This window comes from Sebastes umbrosus, chromosome 19, assembly GCF_015220745.1.
Source record: "Sebastes umbrosus isolate fSebUmb1 chromosome 19, fSebUmb1.pri, whole genome shotgun sequence".
Classification (NCBI taxonomy): Eukaryota; Metazoa; Chordata; class Actinopteri; order Perciformes; family Sebastidae; genus Sebastes; species Sebastes umbrosus.
In genome coordinates this window covers 6156561-6176020 of record NC_051287.1, presented here as the reverse complement: position 1 = coordinate 6176020, position 19460 = coordinate 6156561, and the positions used below count along the sequence as shown (strand labels likewise).

The following is a 19460-nucleotide window of genomic DNA, read 5'->3' as shown; positions in this document are numbered from 1 at the left end:
AATTGCTGCCAAATTACTCCAATATTTACCTCAACATTTAACAAAAATTACTTTATTATAAACATTATTTAAGAGTATGAAGAAGAAGAAATTTCAAAGAAGTTATTTGCTAATTATTATCTATTTACCAGCAGACATGGAAATAAAGCATATCAAATAACTTTGTGTTCTTTTCCTGGAAATGTAATAAATAAATTACCAGCTATTGGGAAATAGTGGAATATAATATTATAATATAAATTTGCGGACCTGTAATATTGCAAACTTTATGTTCAATTATAAGTTTGTCTGCAGACAAATTACATAGTTTTTCCATGTTCAGCTGACTTGCTTTGCACTGGACTAAATAATCTCTTGGTTACATTAGCAGTTTATTTGAATTATAATTGGAAGATTAAACATATTTTCCCTATAATTAGTACCAAATTACAACGTTCTCTCTAGATAATTCTTGGAAATTATTCAGAAATTAAAAACCCATAAAATTAAGCACACTTTACAGAACATTCCCTTTAAAGCAGAGGCATAGACTAAACCTGTCACCACACACCAACATACAAATGAATACGACAGCCATACTACATTATTTAAAACCAGCTTTAAAGCAAATACCGGCCTGACTGACCCACAAAATCAGTGTTCGGTGATAGTCGTTGTATACTGATTGGCAGAGGGACGGGGACAGCAGTCATGAATAATTTGGGAAAATAAAAATAAAAGCTTCACACGTATTAATATGTTAATATCCTACACATGAAGGATGTCAGTCTCACATCATCGATTAACAACTTAATGTAAAATGTGTTTATTTGTCGCATTTTGTTTTACAAAGTTAGGAAAGCAATGTTAAAGACAGGTCCTTACACATAAAAGAATTATCTCAGTCACTTCGACACAGTGAGGCATACAGACTATTAATAAAACTCTGGTATCGGTTGTGATGTTATGTGCTGTGCCGAGGCTTCCGAGCGTGTGTCGCGTAATCCAGGAAGTTTTCTGTGAAGCGCGTATCAAGACTTGTATCGTCTTAGACCGATGACGTCATTGAAGACGCCCGAAGCCGAAATACAGTTGAAACTTATTATTCCTGAATAAAAACGAAAAAATGTCTCCCATCTATCATTTTCCTATAGTTACACAAAATATATCTGCCTGTTTTACACTATTTGCCTCATGAAATGAACCCTTTTGTCGAACCAATTTGCTGGAGAGCTTCAGTGCTTCATGAAGCTTCACCTCGCCATCACTACGTATCGGTACTCGGTATCGGGACTGAAAAAGTTGGATGATCAAAACATTGTTTAACCCCGATATCGACCACACAGTGCAACAACAAATACAGTGGAAATGCAAAAAAAAAAAATACAAAAAGGTCATTCAAAAGGAAAATCTTTTTGATAATGACTCGTGATGATCAGCTGTGCTTTTGGTCGACTCTATCACGGACCCTTGCTGTGCTGTGATCGGTCTTTTCAGAGAGACCGCTTTTGCAGACAGGTCGGCGGGGCCCTGGTACGAGTCCTCTGCATCCGAGTGTTCTTTCACGTCCGCAATGTTTGAGACGGGGCTCGTGGTAAGTTGGAAGCGATTGGGCAGCGTTTCTGTGCTGCTTTTATGCCACTGCTCGGACTGGTGGGTCCAGTCTTGCATGTTGGTGACCTGTAATGACAAAGGGCACGGGGAGGACTGGGGGTACTCTGGAGAGTCCTGAGCGGTCTGGTAGTATCCTCCCTCTGAAAACCTGACGGGAGAGGAGGACTTTCCGGAGGACTCGTACTCGGGGTCATTGGCCTCCACTTTGATTTGGATGGTTCTGGCTTTGATCCGCAGTTTATGGGGCAAAGCCGAACAACTGGCATCTGGCACTTTGTGCGTGGAGACGATGACGCTCCTTGGATCAGCTACAGACGGCGTCAACCCTTTGGGCACCTGCTGCTCGTCCTCGCCGTCTGATGATTTGCTTGCAGCGCCATCATCTGAGCTCCTGGGGGAGTTACTGGACGACCTCGCGAGCTGCAGGAATGAAGCAGGCTGGGAGTAGACTCCGGACAAAGGGCTGGCCATGTAGTTTCTATACAGTTCGTAGGGACTACTCCTCTCTTGTGCATAGCTGCCGTTCTCTGCTGGTTCTTGCTTGCAGATACTAAAGCTGCCTTGAGTTGTCTCGGGCATGTGAGGTGAATGCTTGATGACCGATATGCAGCTGCTGTGTACGTGAAGAGGCTCCAAAACCCTGCTGGAAGAACTCTGGTCGGCATTGGGTGGAACAAACTCCTGGTAGAGGTCGATATTGGCGGCGCTGGATATATTTTGGACTTCTTGGGCGTACGCTGCCAAGCTCACCAGGCCAAACTTCAGCTTCAACGACAGCAGCTCAGCCTTGAGCGAGGCGTTTTCTTCTCCGAGGGCCATCAGCTTGTTCTCGAGCACCATGTCGTTTACGCGCCGCTTCTCCCTGGAGCGCTTGGCTGCCTCGTTGTTTTTGCGACGCCTCTCCCAGTAAAGGTTGTCTTTCTTCTCCTCTGGGATAAACTCTCTTCTCCTGCGACAGGTAGTTTTACTCTTGAACGGGATTGCAGAGATTTTGTGGCCCGTCGCATCTCTGTTAGCCCCTTGTAAAGCCAGGACCAGGGCATCCTCTCCACTGTACGACTCACTGGAGTCCACCTCTTGCTTGATTGATTGCATATTATCACTGTTGACGGCTGTCAATATGTTCATAGGTCTTTAACTGTTCACCATAATGCTTGGATGCAGCAGTAGTAGCTGGCACGTTGGATTAATCCACTCGAGTTGAGAAAATCTGTGGAATAACAGACAATGAGAGAGGTTATGTCAGTGTCAAGTTAACGATATTCTAACGCATTTCCCATAAAGTAGGTACGTCTCCCTCGCCGATGATACAATATGAATGTAGATACTAGGGCTGGGATGATTCACCTATCTCCTGATTTGATATGTATTGCGATTTTTAAGTATTGCGATTCAATATTACAATTTATTGCGATTTTTTAAAACTTTTTTAAGTTAAATCATAAACTTCTAGGGACTTTTACTTCAGAAAATCTCTAAATTAATACAGTAAAAAAGTTTGATTTTCAGCATGTATGTAGTCAGAGATGTCTTGAAGTCAAATATATCACTTAATGTCAGGCAGTATTTTTTTTTTTCAGCAACCCAAAAATCTACAAATAAAGACATTTCCCTAACAAATTATTTGTATTTTCTTTTTAATTTATATTTTAATTATTTTTTTTTTTTTCTTACTACTTAATTTTGAACCATCATTCCCTGTGTAGATATGTTATTAAACGTTATTTTGTATAGGCAGTGGAGGGGGGGGGGGGGGGAACTGAAAATATTCTATGTCAAATATCTGTGAAAAATGTTCTTTTTCTTAAATAAAAATATTAGTAAAAACAAATAATAAAGGTTAGGGGTGTGGTAAAATGTCCCAAATAAATGCCTCTCCTGACTTTGTGTCCTCATTTTGTCCTTAGCTGGAGTCTATATTTAGAAAGTAAATGATTAACGGAGATGAACATGATTACTAAATGAAAGACTAATGTATAACCTGGTACCTTTACTATGGAATGGACTTGTGGCTTAATGAGATCCTAAACAAGTCCAATGTCAGTTCTTAGGTAGTCTATAGGCAACTTGCAATTCTGTGAAATTGTTTCTAATTTTACCATTTGAAAAAACAGCCACATGCTTTATACTAATCTGCTGTTTTGATTGTTTTCTTTGTCTATTTTCTGAGATCACTGGAGAAAGATTTTACAGATGTTAAGATTTTATGTAACGCAGCTGTGGCTGGATGCGAGGATCCTTTCTAACAAGGCAACAACATATGACAACAAGACTAAATCTGGATCACACGTGATAAAAATGGGTGGTAATATTACCGCAACGTGAGCTCGATTTCGGGGTGTAGTGGAGCGGGAGTTCAGCCGTCGGTTCAGGGATCGGCCCGGACCGGCTCGGCCCGCAGCCGACCGTCAACACGTCCTATTGTCCCAGATTCCTTCATTGTGACAGTAAAATACAATAAACTCCCCCCGGCCGCAGACTATACTAGACATTTCTACGGCTGCAGACATCATCAATGTGTGGCAATAACATGTTTGTTCTGCTCTATAACTTAAAATATCTCTTACTAAATATGTGTCAGTCAGATATTCAACGGTAAGTGTAACAGACAATGTGTTCATTGACTGTGTTGACATCATCGCATCGCTGCTGTCTTCTATGGTGCTTACTCATGATGACAGTGTGGCGGGTGGAGAGCGAGGGGGTCTGTCTGGTCTCTCTACGCCCTAAAAAAGTACCGTGAGGTCGGCTAAAGTACAGTACAGAGGACGTTGCTTTGTTAACGTCATTAACTTACTGACCCGTAACAGTTACACAACGACAGCAGCCACAGCAGCAGGTTTGTTTAGAACGTTGCTGACAACACTTCGAATTCTGAGAATTCGGAGTTAGAACGCTGAGAATTCTGATTCAGAACGTTGTGTTGCAATCTGTAAACTCCTGCTGCCGGGCCTGCACGTGAACGTTCCGTGCCTTGGTACAGTTCGATACATTCAGTCTCATTAACCGGCCATCATTAGCCTGCTTTTATAGCAGTAATGCACAAACTACTAATACAGTAACGGTACAGTTTAACCTTAACTAATAACAGCCAACACACCTCGAACTTCGGCACCTTTATTATGAATATTAACGTGGTTATTCTACATGTTAAGTGGGTTTCTAGCAACGTTACGCAAGAAAAACAGAGGTTATGACACAGAATTAGAAGCTAGCTAATGCGCTGCTGTGATTCACGGACGTTCTTCCTAACACGTAAACACAACACCATCCCGCAGGAACACTAGAAGAAGAAGGTATAAGAGTTTAATTTGTTAATCTCAAATAAAAAACAACTGTACCTTTTCTAGCACCTGGTTGAGGGTTTGGTGTGGTTCTCCACTGCGTGTCAAGCAGAGTAGAAGTTTATGTTCCTCGTCAGCTAATAATAAGGAAATAACTGTCGACGAAATCCTACAAGTTGTGAAGTACCTGGCTCTCTCCTCCTCTTGGCTTTTCCCTCTAAAGGTGGCTACAGACTGGATCTGTGTTAGTAGGTCACTGCTTAAGTGTATTGGCAGTGTGGTATTAGATGACAGCAGCTGCAGCCAATCGGAATGCAGCATTTTCCAATTTGAGCCAATGATTCTTGGCTTCAGCAGAGAGAGCTCAAGTCTCATAGAAACTGTATGTCGTCATCCACAAAGCGTGTGGGGCTTTTAGGTGCGGCAGTTCACGACACAGTACTTTGATTTTTATGATTTTAGGAAATCTTACAGACATATTTATGCTACTACTCTTAGTCCTCTGAGACCCACAATAGTCAACAGAAGATGTCACATAGAAGTGGTGTACATCAACTGAAAGCTGAGAACCTGAAGATTAATTTGAGATGCAGCTTGGTGCTGTGTGTCAAGTTGTTCTAGTCATGAATCATATATAAACATGAGTTAATTAATTATTTAAAATTAATTGTAAAAGTGTATAAGGGTTTAGAACATCGTGATTTCAATTCTCATGCTCTATTATGTCTCATAAGTTGTTGCAGCAATTTCTGGGTTGATACCATTTATTACATAGATTTGGTGCTAAATTTAACCTTTTTTTACCACTCGAGAATTATTATAAATGATCAATAATCCCTCCAAAATACCACATTAAGACACCAACACCTTGAGGAACACCATAGAAAAAGCCATGCGGTGATTTGGTGTAAAAAAAAAACTTTTGACACTTTGAAATTTCTGCAAAAATTGCATTTTTTGGCGATTGGATGGCGAGCACTTCTGTTGTGGAAACTGCTCAGAAACCCTCTTATTGTCAATCTACCTAGGAAAGCCATCCATCCTCTGAATGCTCCAGGTCTCTAGTTTGTGGCTGTAAAGTTTCATGAGGCTGTGATTATCCTAGAGGTCACCACAGGTCATTTTATACAGTGAGGTCAAGTTTTAAAAAAAAAAATGGTCTCACTACAATGAAATGTCTCCTATGGGGACTAACATCATCACACACGAATACAGTTGGGCTCATTGGATCCACAAGAGTCTCAGCTTTACAGTGATACACCATTTATGTAATTCAAAACTGTTTAGGGACCCCAGTATGCAGAAATATTCAAATACACCATTTTAGAATAGGAGACAATAACACATTTATACTGCATGAAAAAAACTGCATGTGATTATCATAAAGTGGGCATGTCTGTAAAGGGGAGACTCGTGGGTACCCATAGAACCCGTTTTCATAATTATTATCAACAAAATGTATTCTGGTTTGAAAAATGCATGTTCACATAATTTAATGGATTTGTATAAAGTGATGAAGTGAGGTTATAGGCTGCGGAAAATATAAAACATGCAAGTGAGAAAACAGAGATGAATTCTGTAATAGAAAAAGAAAATAATTCCAAAGACTTAACTGAGATCAATACAAGAACATTAAAAAAACTATAATTTATAAAAATAATAAAATGCATAAATGGTCTGCAAAGGATTTCCCTTATATCCACTGCAATATACTCTGCATCATCATTTTTTTTAATTTATTTTTTTGTGCATGTGTGCAACCCAGATGTTGTAGGCTAATAACTGAGGGACCCGTTATCATCCAACTCTGTGTTGTGTTGCATCACTTCATTTGCTCCTCATACTGCACCAACACCTCTAGAGGTCACTGTTGGATAGCTGGTGTAAACCTGCTTGTACCTGGAGGATCAGCGTTAAGATGGCTGCTGCATTCCAGAGTGCATGAGTTCCTAGTTGTTCCCAAATGTTTAGATGGTGGGGTTGAGTGCTACGAGCCTTTCTCCAGCCTGAATGTCCTTGGCAATTATTATAGAGGACACTTGTGTTGAATCTACTTCAGTGGGTTGTGAGTCTCTCTGGTCTGTGATGCCTGTATTTGGTGTTCAGCCAGGCGAAGAGTGTAGTGTACTTTGTTCCTGAAGTGGTTGGTATATAGAGATAGATTCTTTCTGCAGATTAAAATACTATGATGACCTCATGCTATGTTTCATTACATTATACACAATTTACTATATCCAAATAGCTTCTATGTTTAATCTGTTAATTTCAAAAACAAACTTGACACCCACTATATGTCTGGCAGAGAATATTCATTCTTCTGTTTGACACCCAACTTTTGCACACACCTCATGTGTTGAGATCAGGAGATAAAACCAGTATTCCCTAATAAATACACACTTGATGTTTTGAGAAACAAAGACCTTTCAATCAATATGTTGTTTAATATGAAGGTATTTTTCGGATATTGTGTTTTGGATGGGTCATTGAATCACCCTAAAAGAATCTTTGCACCTTTTTATCCATTTTGTCCTTTCCTATTGGTCTTAACACTTTTATTATTTTAATGTCCTGTTGGTTTTACATTTTAAAAGTCTTTATTGTGTTGTTTTTATGTTTAATTGTACAGGACTTTGGTCAACTTTTGTTTTTTTTTCAATGTGCTTTATAAATAAATTTGGATTGGAATTGGTTCTATCTCGTTTCTTTAAAATTAACAATTTTGAAAAGTTTCCATCAGTCTTCCCGTCCAGGAAGGAGTCCAGCTTGTCACCTCACACTCTTTTTTAATTGTGAGGTGGTGTGAATGGCTAAATAGTTGAGGACAGTTTAAATGTGTTGGGCCCTGCAGTCTGTTTTTTTTTTCACACTTGTTGAATAGACTGGCACTGTCGCCTCACAGCAAGAGGGTCGTAGGTTAGAATCCGGCTTGGTGGCCCTTCTGTGTGGAGTTTGCATGCTCTCCCCGTGATAGCGTGGGTTTTCTCCGGCTTCCTCCCACAGTCCAAAGACATGCAGGTTAATTGTTGACCCTAAAATTGCCCTAAAATCGTGAGCGTGAATGGTTGTCTGTCTCTATGTGTGTCAGCCCTGTGATAGTCTAGCGACCTGTCCAGGTTGTAGCATACCCCGCCTTCGCTCAATGTCAGCTGGGATCGCCTCCAGCCCCCCAGGTGGTTACAGATAATGGACGGATAATCCCAACAAACCAATATATAAAGTATTTGTAAATGAGAGTTGTTTAGATTATTTGATTAGTATCAGCAATACATGTATTTCTTCACTACAAGTATATTACTACTAAGTTTATTTTTGGCCTAATGTAACTTGACTGCGCAGTGCACCATATATTAGACTCTCTGCACATGTAATGACAGATGATGACCATATATAATACAATTTTTTTTCATATGACTTTATTCGATACTCCATAGATGGATGTACACATTATATGGTAAGCAAAAAAAACTACTTAAACAAAGCAAACATGTGGTGGAAAGGACATTGTACTAACACCAGGCTTAGGAGTCTTCACCAATAAAGAAAAAAAACTATAAACAAATAAAACGTTCAAACCAAAGTACATGAATTACAAATGTGTACAATTTGGTTATAAGTTGATGTTAAAAGTATCAACCTTGTGGGAAATAAGTCATGTGGGAACTTTGGCCTGAGGAAAAAAAACATATTTTTTGTTTAGTTTGATTGAAAAAACATCTCTGTGAGTATAATTATTAACAAAGGTACCCATAGCCTGTTTCTTTCAAAACTGCTACAGCATTTCTATTCATCATACATTCTTTTGCTCTATGATTGTGGCGTTCACAAACCATAGAATAATAACCTCAAAAATAAAAAAAATGTCATTAAGGGGTGCACAACGAGCAAAACGTCATCACTACAGAAACCTGGGTTCAGTTCTGGGTTCTGGTAGCAATACCTCTGGCTTGGTTGTGTCTTACGATAAACACCAACTGGCATTGTGAGTGAAGAGGGTGAGAGATCATCTCACTTTTTGCTGAACAAGCAATTCCTTCTGATAGGTCCGCGTGCCTGTATAGAGGGGTGTGGTATCTGAAGTTGGGAGGGCGGGCGCTGGGGGCATGAATCCAAGCCCCCAGGAAGAGCACCGGTCGTTGATCCCAATTTTCCTAGTGGCCAAACGGCGGTACTATAACTTCCGTGTCCGTCATGTGATGCCATTGGGCCCAAAAAGACTTTTTCCCATAGACTTACATTGGGAAAGACACGCCTTCCAGTACGAACACTTGAATAGTCCTTATTTAAATCATTAGGTCTTAAAAGTTGTGGAATGCACTAATAGCCGAATCCAGAGTTATTTCCCTTCCTCCGCTCATGTGGCTCAATGGATGCGGAAGATCGCCGGAAGTCGAGCCATTTTGGCATCATGTGCCACTGAGCAACTTTCATAGGAATGAACGGGGCCCCGCCTCCAACGCTGTATCCAGTTCTCTTTATACATCCGTGTGTGAATCACACCCTTTTGGCCTCCCAGTGAATAGCTTTGCTTACAAGTGAAAATAAGCAGCAACCTCTACGTATTTGTGGATAAGAAAATGTTTTGTGTTGCACAGCAACGGCAAGAACATGAATTCCTCTGAACGGCAACGTTACAAAAACAAGGTCTGTAGAAAATTCATTTTGCTTAATTGTTGAGTTTGAGAGGTGCAAACATGAGACACACTTGACATTCAAATGTGTCAGTACAATCTAAGAAACTCGTAAAAAAAAAAAAACATTCAGTCACTGTTCCACTTCATTTTATGCTGCTTATTGATTTTTTTTTTTTGGCAAGCTCAGCTCACAGAATATTTCAGTTCTTCAAACAGCACCACACCTTATGTGTCTGACAAGTGTATCACCAGTTCGTCAGTCTGTGGAGGATCATTGTCACCTAGCAATTCTGTTTCAGGCACTAACGAGTCCTTGTTTTGGTCCGGCTCTTCGTGGGACGCTCTGTCGGCCAAGTCCTCATCCTTGGTCTTGGTGGAGTCGTCGTTTAGCAAAGCTGCTCGCTCTGTGACAGACGTGTTGGAAGGGGCAGTGGTGACGTAGCCGGTAGATGTGGATCCACTGCCGCTGTGGTGAGAACCAGCTTTCGTAACCATCTGTGGCGGGTGGTGCATCTGCTGCTGCTGCTGGTGCTGGTGCTGGTGGGGAATGGGCATGGGTATTTGCATGGGGTAAAAGTTCTGCAGGTATGGGTAAGCTGGCATGGGGTGGTATCCGTTGACGGGGATGTAGAGCTGCGGCGGCACCATCGGCCGATGCATTTGACCCTTCATGGGTATGAACTGGGGCTGGTGGAACGGCAAGCTCTTTTTAGGGCTGGTGTAGCGTGACGCATTCGCCGTGCTCATGCTGATGTTGCTAACAGGGCTGGTGCTGAGAGAGCTGGTCTGGGTGGTGTTGCTGGTGCCAGACGTCTGAGCGGAGCTGTTGTAGTTGGACAGGCTTTCCCAGGAGCGCAGGCGCGTGTGGATGTCCTTGAAGCGAGGCCTTCTCGCTTGGAATTCACTCCAACACTCCAGCATGAGGGTGTAAATCCAGGCGGGGCAGTCGTCCGGACAAGGCAGGAGCTGGTGGCTGCGCACCATCTCGATCACGTCCTGGTTGGAGTAGCCGCAATACGGCTGCAGGCCGTAGCTGTAAGTCTCCCACAGCAAGACGCCGTAAGACCAGATGTCGGAGTCGGTGGAGAATTTGCCGTAGCTAATAGCTTCTGGGGACATCCAACGAATGGGGAAAGGGCTCGGGCCCATGAGATTGTAGTAATCAGCAGAGTAGATGTCTCTGAACAGACCCAGATCCTGGATCTTGATGCTGAGTTTTTCAAAGACCAGAATGTTTCGGGCAGCGATGTCTTTATGGACTACTTGCTGGCTGGAGAGGTACTCCATCCCGGCAGCAATCTGGGTGATAACATGAAGGAAATCAGCCTGCTCCAGAGTGGATTTGACCGTCTTGTCATCATCTGAGCTGCCAACATCTGAGTTGGGGGAGCGCATCACCAGATACTCGTGCAGGTCGCCGAGGCCGGAGTAGGTGAATATGCTCATCGGCTGCTCTTTGGTGACCACACCCAGCAAACAGACGACATTTTGATGTTGTATGTGTAAGCGGAGCATGGCTTCGTGGCGAAATTCCTCGCCGAGAGCGGCGTCGACCTTGTCCTTTAATGTTTTGATGGCCACCACCTGGGTCTGCTCACCAGGTGCGGTGCCGTACATGTGGCCCTTGTAAACCTTGCCGAAGCGGTCCTCGCCGAGCTCCTCCATGAAGCGCACTGCTGACATGTTTATCTCCCGCAGCTTGGCCTGCAGCCACAAAAGCAATGAATATGATTACATGTCATCAAAGTGTACGGCCGACAATAAAACCCTAATGTAATACTTTACTACTGGAATGCAACAGTTCATAATTAAAGTGTACGGAGGTTTCTTTCTTTTTCATTACTGGGTGTTCAGACCAAAACCAGCACTGCATTAAAAAAACAAAAGCATCTGCGTTGGTGGGGGTGTGCTGCTTCAGTTACCGATGAGATGATGAAATAAGATACACAGATACGAGTTTGACTGATGAGAAAGACCTTAAATTGACGCCCGCATTATTGCATAATCTTCAAGCCCCATCTTGTGGAGAGGTCTTGAGTTTAAAGCCTTTATTATGGCACAAATTCCTCAATGAATTTGAGCTTAAAAGGACCAGTGTGTAACAACTATGGGGATCTATTGGCAGAAATGGAATATAATATTAATAAGTATCTTTGCTTTTAGCGTATGATCATTTGAAAATAAGAATCGCTATGTTTTTGTTACCTTAAAATGTTGCTACAGTAGCCCAGAACGGACAAACCAAACACTGTTAACTTTTCCTGCTTGGGCCGGAGTCGATGACGTTATTCGCTGCCGTCGCTGCCGCTCTCTCTCTCTTGCTTCACCACTCACTTCCCACGTACACACACACTCTACACGCTGGCCCTTCTCCAAATGACCTACGCTACTCTTAGAACAACTGGCTCTAGAGAGGGCTAATTCGCATTTTTGCGTCAGCAACTGTAGTTATTCTACACGTTTGGCACACAGAATTCAGTGAGTTGCAATCTGCAAACTCACCGCTAGATACCTCCAGATCCTACACACACTGTTCTTTTGTGTTAAAATGACTGAGTAGTGCTGCATTTTCTAATGCAGTGCTAATGTCGGTCTGAACACAGCCATACATCATCAGAAAATGTAAAATGAAGTACCCCTATCAATGAGCCTCTTACCGGGTGTTTTTGCTGATTAAGGAGAGACAGCTCCACATCCTGGCTAGGTATTAGTGTGTCAGTTGGGTCCTTTTGCTTATTGCGACACATGCACACCAGAAAGAAGAGGCAAGCGATGACCAACGGGATGGCAATCGCAGGGATTAGAATGAACAGGATCTCCTTCCTGGGACTCTCTGGAGGCTCTGGAGAGAGTAAGATAATAGAGATAGTTGCTCAGTGTTCATGTGTCAGCCCTGTGATAGTCCCGCCTTCGCCCAGTGTCAGCTGGGATCGGCTCCAGCGCCCCCCCGTGACCCTGAATAGGATAAGAAGGTTACAGATAATGGATAGATGATTGCATTATTGTACTTACTGCAGGGTTGGATGTCACACAGGTCCACCCTGACCTGAGGGTCCAGGGTGAAACACCAGGGCGCCTGCATCTGGCCGCCTGGGTTACGACAGAAGTTGTGACTTCCCCAGAGCTCGGGGTAGTCCTGGGTCAGGTGGTGAGCGTGAGGGTACTGAGCGCTCCACGGCTGGCAGTGATGACCAGACGCAGTGACGCTGACTGTGCCCCTGTAGTCATCCCCACCTTCATTGTAGCAGCTGTGGTCTGGCGGGGAATCTGTAGAGCAGACAGGGACTCCGTGTGAATGCTCCGAAGAGAGGTGACTTTACGTCCTAATGTCTTTTCCTAACCACTTTTCCTTGACCTCGATGGAAAATGTCATGAGGTCGAGGAAAGATGTGAAGGAGAATTCATAAGAACCGAGGAAAAAACAACCTTATTTCATTCATGTCATGAGCAGGGTGCTGTTACATCAATATGTGTAATGCTTGCATGCCGTAACGTCCACCTACATGGGCCCAGTTTTTCTGGCGGTACTCCTATCCTCATACAGGAAGCAGCATCAGGCGTGCCCGGCCTCGGCAGCAGGTTGCAGTTGGGCAGCTCCAGCTGCATGAGGATCATGGGATTGGATCGGGCGATGGTGTACTCGGTGTGGCACAGGTCGTTCTCCAGGGCCTCGCACTCGTCTCTGCAGAGCTGACGCCGCCGAGGGGCCCGAGAGCCCTCGTCACACTGAGGGAAGACGTAGTAGCAGAAGGACGGGATGGCGAAACTGGAGCACTGATCCGACAGGTGGGTGGAGGTGCCGATCATAGTGAAGGCAGCTTTGGAGGGAGGAAACAAGAGACACATTTTCTTAACTGTTTCCCACATGCTTTTGTAATCTCAGATATCTTTAGTAGTTAGAATTATACCCAGCTGTTTATTGGTAATAACTTCTTGTAATGCAATATGTTAACTAAGAGATTTTCTTACCTGTGATGCGGTTTTCACTCTCCCCCTGCATCTGCAGAGACTCGACATAAATGCTTTGGTTGCCAATAAAGCGAGCACAGGCAATGCCTCGGTATGGCTGGCAGAAACCTTTTTCACGTGACCTGAAAAGTAAAACAATATTTTTTTTTTTAAAAAAGCAGAGAAAACAAAGAGAAAACAAAATAACTCCTGGCGTCAGGGGAGGGTGGCCAACTTTGCTCTGTTGGTAGTCCAGCCTTGGTCTACCAGAGGGCACTCAAAAATAATAGTTTTAAACTGAAATGAACAGCCACCATGTATACATTTGTTATCCATAGTTTGAAACATCCATGTCTGCAATTTGTCTGCTCTGCCTTTGCACATACACACACACACACGCACACATGCATGCACCACGCACACGTGGCCAACAGTTCACAACTTATGACTGCGTATGACTGTGTGGATCACTCATTCCTGGAAATCTATTAAATCTATTATTCTATTCTTGTTAATCTATTCTTATTTGTTTCACTCCCCATATCTCATTATTGAGGACTTTAAAACATTATGTAATGGAAAAGTCATTAGCAAACGGGCCTCTGGCATTCCTTCTATGAAGAGAAGCAGGTCCCCTGGAAGTGTTGGGCTTATTGCGGAGCTCTGCATTTACTCCTGGAAACTTATTTAAGAACTGTTACTGGAAATGTTGAATGAGTGAAGAACCGATAGATAAATTAGAGAGGAAAATTTTCATTTTTGGGAACACAAGTTTTAAAAAAATAATAATCATTACTCAAGGTCCACTTACTAGCCAACTTATTAGTCCACTTGCAAACCACCCCTGACAATATACACCGATCAGCCATAACATAATGACAGCATGGGCACCCTGACCGGTCTGCGGCTACACAGCCCCATACGCAACAAACTGCGATGCACTGTGTGTTCTGACACCTTTCTATCTGAACCAGTATTAACGTTTTCAGCAGTTTGAGCTACAGTAGCTATTCTATTGGATCGGACAACACGGACCAGCCTTCTTGGACCACTTTTGGTAGGCTGCACCACTGCAGACCGGGAACATCCCACAAGAGCTGCAGTTTTGGAGATGCTCTGACCCGGTCGTCTAGCCATCACAATTTGGCCCTTGTCAAAGTCGCTCACATCCTTACGCTGGCCCATTTTTTCTGCTTCCAACACAAAGTTTAAAATGTTCACTTACTGTCTAATATATCCCACCCACTGCCAGGTGCCATTTTAAAGAGATAATCTATGTTATTCACTTCAACTATCAGTGGTCTTAATGTTATGGCTGATCGGTGTAAAGACCGGTGGTGAGGACCCTCTACACAGAGCACAACATGTCATCAGTGAGGAGGAGGATAGAGAGAACTATAGGTGCAGCAGATCCAGGCCAATGGGTACAATGAGTGGATGCTGAGGATCCAACACCAGACCAGGACAGACACGGCTAAATCATCCCAGAAGCATCCCATTGGGACTCCTTTATGTGGCTGCAAAATTTGTTACACCCCACAAGTGTTGGGGAAAAAAACAAACCATCTAAATACAAATTATTTTGCTATTCATTAGTGGAGCTCATAATGAAAAGTTTCTCCTGTGGGTGGTGCTAGAGGAGAGGTCATGTGGTCATTAAAATCTCTATGATTGATGAATGTGAATGTGCTCAGTCAAGCTAGATTGTGATATTTCATGTATAGATGTGGACGAAGATCTGATCCTGACACGAGAGAAAGGATCAGAACATCTCTGGCAAGGCAATATAAGAAAAGAAAGAGATGTTTCTCAAGATGTCTTTCTCTGGACTATAGAGTAGACAGACATATGAACCTACTGAGCAATATTATAATCTGACTGCTAACAGAGCAAAGACATCTTTTAAACATATTAACAAAATGAAAGTCTATAATGTGATGAATTACAGTGAAATACAAGCAGCGTATTCAGCCTGGAAACACCAGACCTGAACACGCTCTAACACAGTTTATTGGTACTTGTCACCTGAGGATCTGAATCCACCAATTGTCTCAAGTAGACGACAACAGTTGGTCCACAAATGAATCAATGTTGGCCCTGCTGAGATACACAGTGGGTGGATTGTAAAGTCTGATGGCTGAGGGAGAAAATGACTTCCTGTAGCACTCTTACCCCAAAAACCTTCCTGGGGCTCTTTGCAGAATCCGACTCCCATCATGAGCTCCTCTGGTGTCCCAGTATAAAAACCATGCATTGTGCAATCACAACGTGGTCTAAGTCACGTATTTAAACACTTTGGAGCAATGTGTAAATTACTGCCATTAATTGTTGTTTGATGTTATTATAAAGCCTGTGACACTAAAAGAAAACACAAAGCAACTATGGTAAGCTGTTTTAACATTTAAAAGCTAGACGGGATATTCATTAGAGATATCTGCAACGTCATTTTGCCGAGTCAAAACTCTATTTCAAGATATCCGTAATTACTTTTGACTAGTACGATTCAAACTACTTTTGCCGTTCATGTGTATGGGGTTTATCATTACGGATATCCACAATTCCAGTTTCTGATATATACAATTTAATCCTGGCTAGTTATAATTCCAGTTCAAGATATCTTTAATTCCCCCTCAATTAGAAGATGTCTACATTGTCCTTTTTAGATATCTAAAATTAAATTATGACTAGTCAAAATGACGTTGTAGATATCTCAAACTGGAGTTACGGATAGTCAAAATGTAATTACAGATAGCTTGAATTAGAGTTTTGACTCGGCGATATGACGTTGCAGATATCTGTAATTACATCAGCCGCTACGGCAAGTGGGAGGCGGAAGCTATTCAAACAAACTATGGCGCTGCACTGCAGCCGTACGGGTTCATAAAGTGTGTCTGGAGACAATAAATCTACAACACGTTGTAAATTTCTACCACAGCTCTCTAGTGAACAAACCTCTCGTTCGCCACATATTCCTTCATGATGAGCTCTTTCTATTTCATGTCGTTTTCTAACTATCTGATCCGCAGCGGTCCCTGAACACTCGTCACACAGCCGGCTGCACATAGAGACTGATGTTATGTGCCGTAAGACTGGGTTGGCTGGTCAGTGTGGGTGCTGTACAGGAAGTTGTCTGAACTTGTTGTCAAACTTGGCTCTTCACTAAGGTCATTCTTATGTTATGTTTGTACTTGGTTTAGTCTCCCCGGCCTGACTTGAGTCTTAATCCACAAAACAAACATTCTGAGCCCAAATCTCAGGATATACACACAGCAGAGGCCTGCATGCTTACAGTACTAAAATTAGAAACTCAAAGCTGGTTAATGGCGTTTGATGTGCTGGTGGCTCTGTCCTGTTCTGTGATAACACGCTGGGAGTCATTTTGCTTTTGATTACCCAAAGTTATAGAGCTATACACCTCTTACTTTTACAGTAGGTTCACCAAATAAATCCACTGGTAATAAGGATTAGACTGTTGTCAGGCTATTAAATAAGCATTATCAGTCAGTTTTATCATCTATCCACATGGTAGATCACTGAAAGAAGGTATAAAAGATGACAACAGCGACCTCTAGCAACCGTAGTAATTATGACAGGAGCAGAAGCGGAAGTCAGGCGCTGTAGTTCACCCAGGAGTCTTTGTGTTCGTAGTTATTTTAACCCAAAACAAGGTGTTTTTAATTGTTTTTTTTGCCTAAACCTAAAGAAGTTGTAATTTTGTTGCCTAAACCTAAAAAATCCTTTTTGTTTGTGTTCAAAATGCAACGTTTCATTCAGTTTGTGTTGCCTTTAAGTTTCACTTTCACTTTTGCAACATAGTAGGTGTAGTAGGCCCCTATTGACCCACATCTATGGTGCTTATAGCGACTAATAACGCCTATTTAATGGCTTGATAACAGTCGAATCGGGTGCAGCGTGACAAAGTAAAACTACCCTTTACTTTGACTTTTCTGATGAACTATAAAGGAAAATGTATATGTATACCAAACATTGCTTAAATAGACAAAAAGGCATTGTAAAATGAATACTTCCCCTCTCCCCAGCTCTAGATAAAAGCCGTTAAATGAGTCATATTATTGGCTGATGAGATAAGCTCCTTGGACGAGGCATTCAGAAACAGTTGGTCTGACTGAGGACGTGAATCAGCATTCTTTCCAGTTCAGAGCAGGCCGGTCCAAACCACTGGCTAGTGTCTGACTGCTGGTCGAGGAATCTATTCTGAGCCCCGTACTGGTGAGTCAAAACCACAAGAGAGAGAGACTGCATGTCCTGCTACCCTCATGGTTTGGTTCCATCAATCAGCGAAGCATTTCTTCATCATTTCTAATAGTCAGTCAAAGCAGTGGAGGTGTGAGTGTTAGCTGACATGTCATTGCTTGCCCATTTTTAGCTTTGGGCAGGCACTTCATAACACCACAAACATGCATTTCCACTTTGTCACACACGTCAGAGGATATTCATTAACTACAGTAATTTCCTGAAAACAAATCTTCAAATCCATCCTCACTACTACAAACCTTAGGGTGTTTTCACATATAGTCCTTTTTAAACAAAACAAACTCAGTCCTCTTGGACCAAAAAGTGGACTAACCGAAAAGGGACTTGGTTCATTTGAAAGAGGGCTCGGTTCTCTTTCTGTTCACACTATAGATAGCCAATCATACACTTTTGAACTGTTACTTTACAAAGTATTTTTGTTTTGTTAAATAATAGAAAACAGATTAATCAAGAATTAATCAGTAACCAACATCACATTGCAGTAATTCATTTCGCTTTTTGTAATTTAAAGGAAATTTCTTGCTATTATAATTCACTTTCACAATAAAAGATCAGCCCCTTGTTACCTGAGAATGTGGCTATAAAAAGTTAGGTGTCTTTGTAGTGTAGTGGTTGATCTTAATTTTAAGTTTTAAAATTTTTTGTCTGTAATGAAAATATCCTTAAATTGGAGGGCTTTTTCGTTCTATTGCTGTAGGATATTTATTCACACACACACACACACACTCGGACAAACACACTAATGTATAGGAGGTGTTCACTTACGATTCATCTGGACTGTGTGTGGGCATCTGTCCTGTGAGCCAAAAATAAAAAGCATAAATAAAACATTCATAATTCATATTGAAGAGAGACCTATTTAGCTTTGTGACTCTACATGCAAAGAACCACTATGGGCTTAGAGCTATGATCGGGCCCGAAACATCAGGCCCAACCCAACATGAAGCCGCATAGTTTCTATCTAAGCACAAGCCTGATGTGAACCTTACCTAGTTTGACGTACAGGACGCCTGTAGCAGAGATGACCTTGAGCGAGTTGGAGGCGACACACTGATAATAGCCGGTGTCTGTCGTGTCCAGGTCCTGGATGCGGAGCTTGGATCCTGCCTCCATTTTACGGATGGTTATGCGTCCCTGCTCCTGGACCACAGGGGCGTCGTTTTTCAGCCAGCGGATGGACGGCCGTGGGTTTCCTGTCACTCTGCAGTGCAGCGTGGCCGTCTGGCCCTGGAAGTGGGTGATGTTGTTGACCGGCTCCTGGAACTCCAGGAAATGCCCTTGAGGAACTGAAACATAAAGGGTTAAAAGATTAAAGGAAGCATCAAAACTTTAGAAACCTGACAGCATTGTTTCAGGCACCGCGTTAACATCAGCTGTTTCATTCATGCTTCAAAATCACTGGCTCATTCTTCAGCAAAGTCCAGTCATATTCACGTTCGACCCCGGTTGACAGTCACGCCGGGAATCCCATCCCTCCCCACAGGGAGAGATGGCGCACTGCGCAGCGAGAACTCCACGACCCCCGTGCAGCGGCAAGACCTCAGATGATGCGCCCGGCGAGGGCCAGCCCAAAGTGTAAAAATATTTTCGGTTAATTATGAAACTGTAGCAGGCTGGATGTCATAACGAAATGTGGATAAATATATTATTCAGTGCTTTTTTTATTGGGCATCAACCATAAAAAAAGAAATAGACTCTCAGCGTAAATAAACGTTTCAGTCCAGGTTGC

General features: G+C 42.5%; 2 protein-coding genes across 3 annotated transcripts in view; both read right to left on the bottom strand.

The window, feature by feature from the left end:
• Positions 1-1376: 1376 nt before the first annotated feature.
• nfil3 (nuclear factor, interleukin 3 regulated) lies at positions 1377-5144 on the bottom strand. Of its 2 annotated transcripts, none has more exons than XM_037753385.1 (2): positions 4935-5144; positions 1377-2803 (listed from the first exon to the last, which is right to left on the bottom strand). In XM_037753385.1, the coding sequence occupies exon 2, from the start codon at positions 2719-2721 to the stop codon at positions 1378-1380; it is 1344 nt and encodes a 447-aa protein (XP_037609313.1). In that variant the 5' UTR covers positions 2722-2803; positions 4935-5144; the 3' UTR covers position 1377. The 2 variants fall into 2 exon arrangements, with proteins under 2 accessions (XP_037609313.1, XP_037609314.1); XM_037753386.1 differs by lacking the exon at positions 4935-5144 and adding an exon at positions 3909-4923.
• Positions 5145-9561: 4417 nt separating this feature from the next.
• The window catches only part of ror2 (receptor tyrosine kinase-like orphan receptor 2), a 42530-nt gene continuing 32631 nt past the window's right edge, over positions 9562-19460 (bottom strand). The window contains exons 3-9 of the mRNA XM_037753765.1: positions 18721-19017; positions 18497-18527; positions 13478-13599; positions 13012-13326; positions 12521-12775; positions 12166-12350; positions 9562-11212 (exon numbers count right to left, since the gene is read on the bottom strand). Of these exons, the coding sequence (XP_037609693.1) occupies positions 9734-11212; positions 12166-12350; positions 12521-12775; positions 13012-13326; positions 13478-13599; positions 18497-18527; positions 18721-19017 (2684 nt within the window). The 3' untranslated portion in view covers positions 9562-9733. The remainder of the gene's footprint in view (positions 11213-12165; positions 12351-12520; positions 12776-13011; positions 13327-13477; positions 13600-18496; positions 18528-18720; positions 19018-19460) is intronic.

What these genes read in the sequence shown, in the direction of transcription:
- nfil3 (XM_037753385.1), bottom strand. Translation starts at nt 2,721, where the DNA reads ATGAACATATTGACAGCCGTCAACAGTGATAATATGCAATCAATCAAG.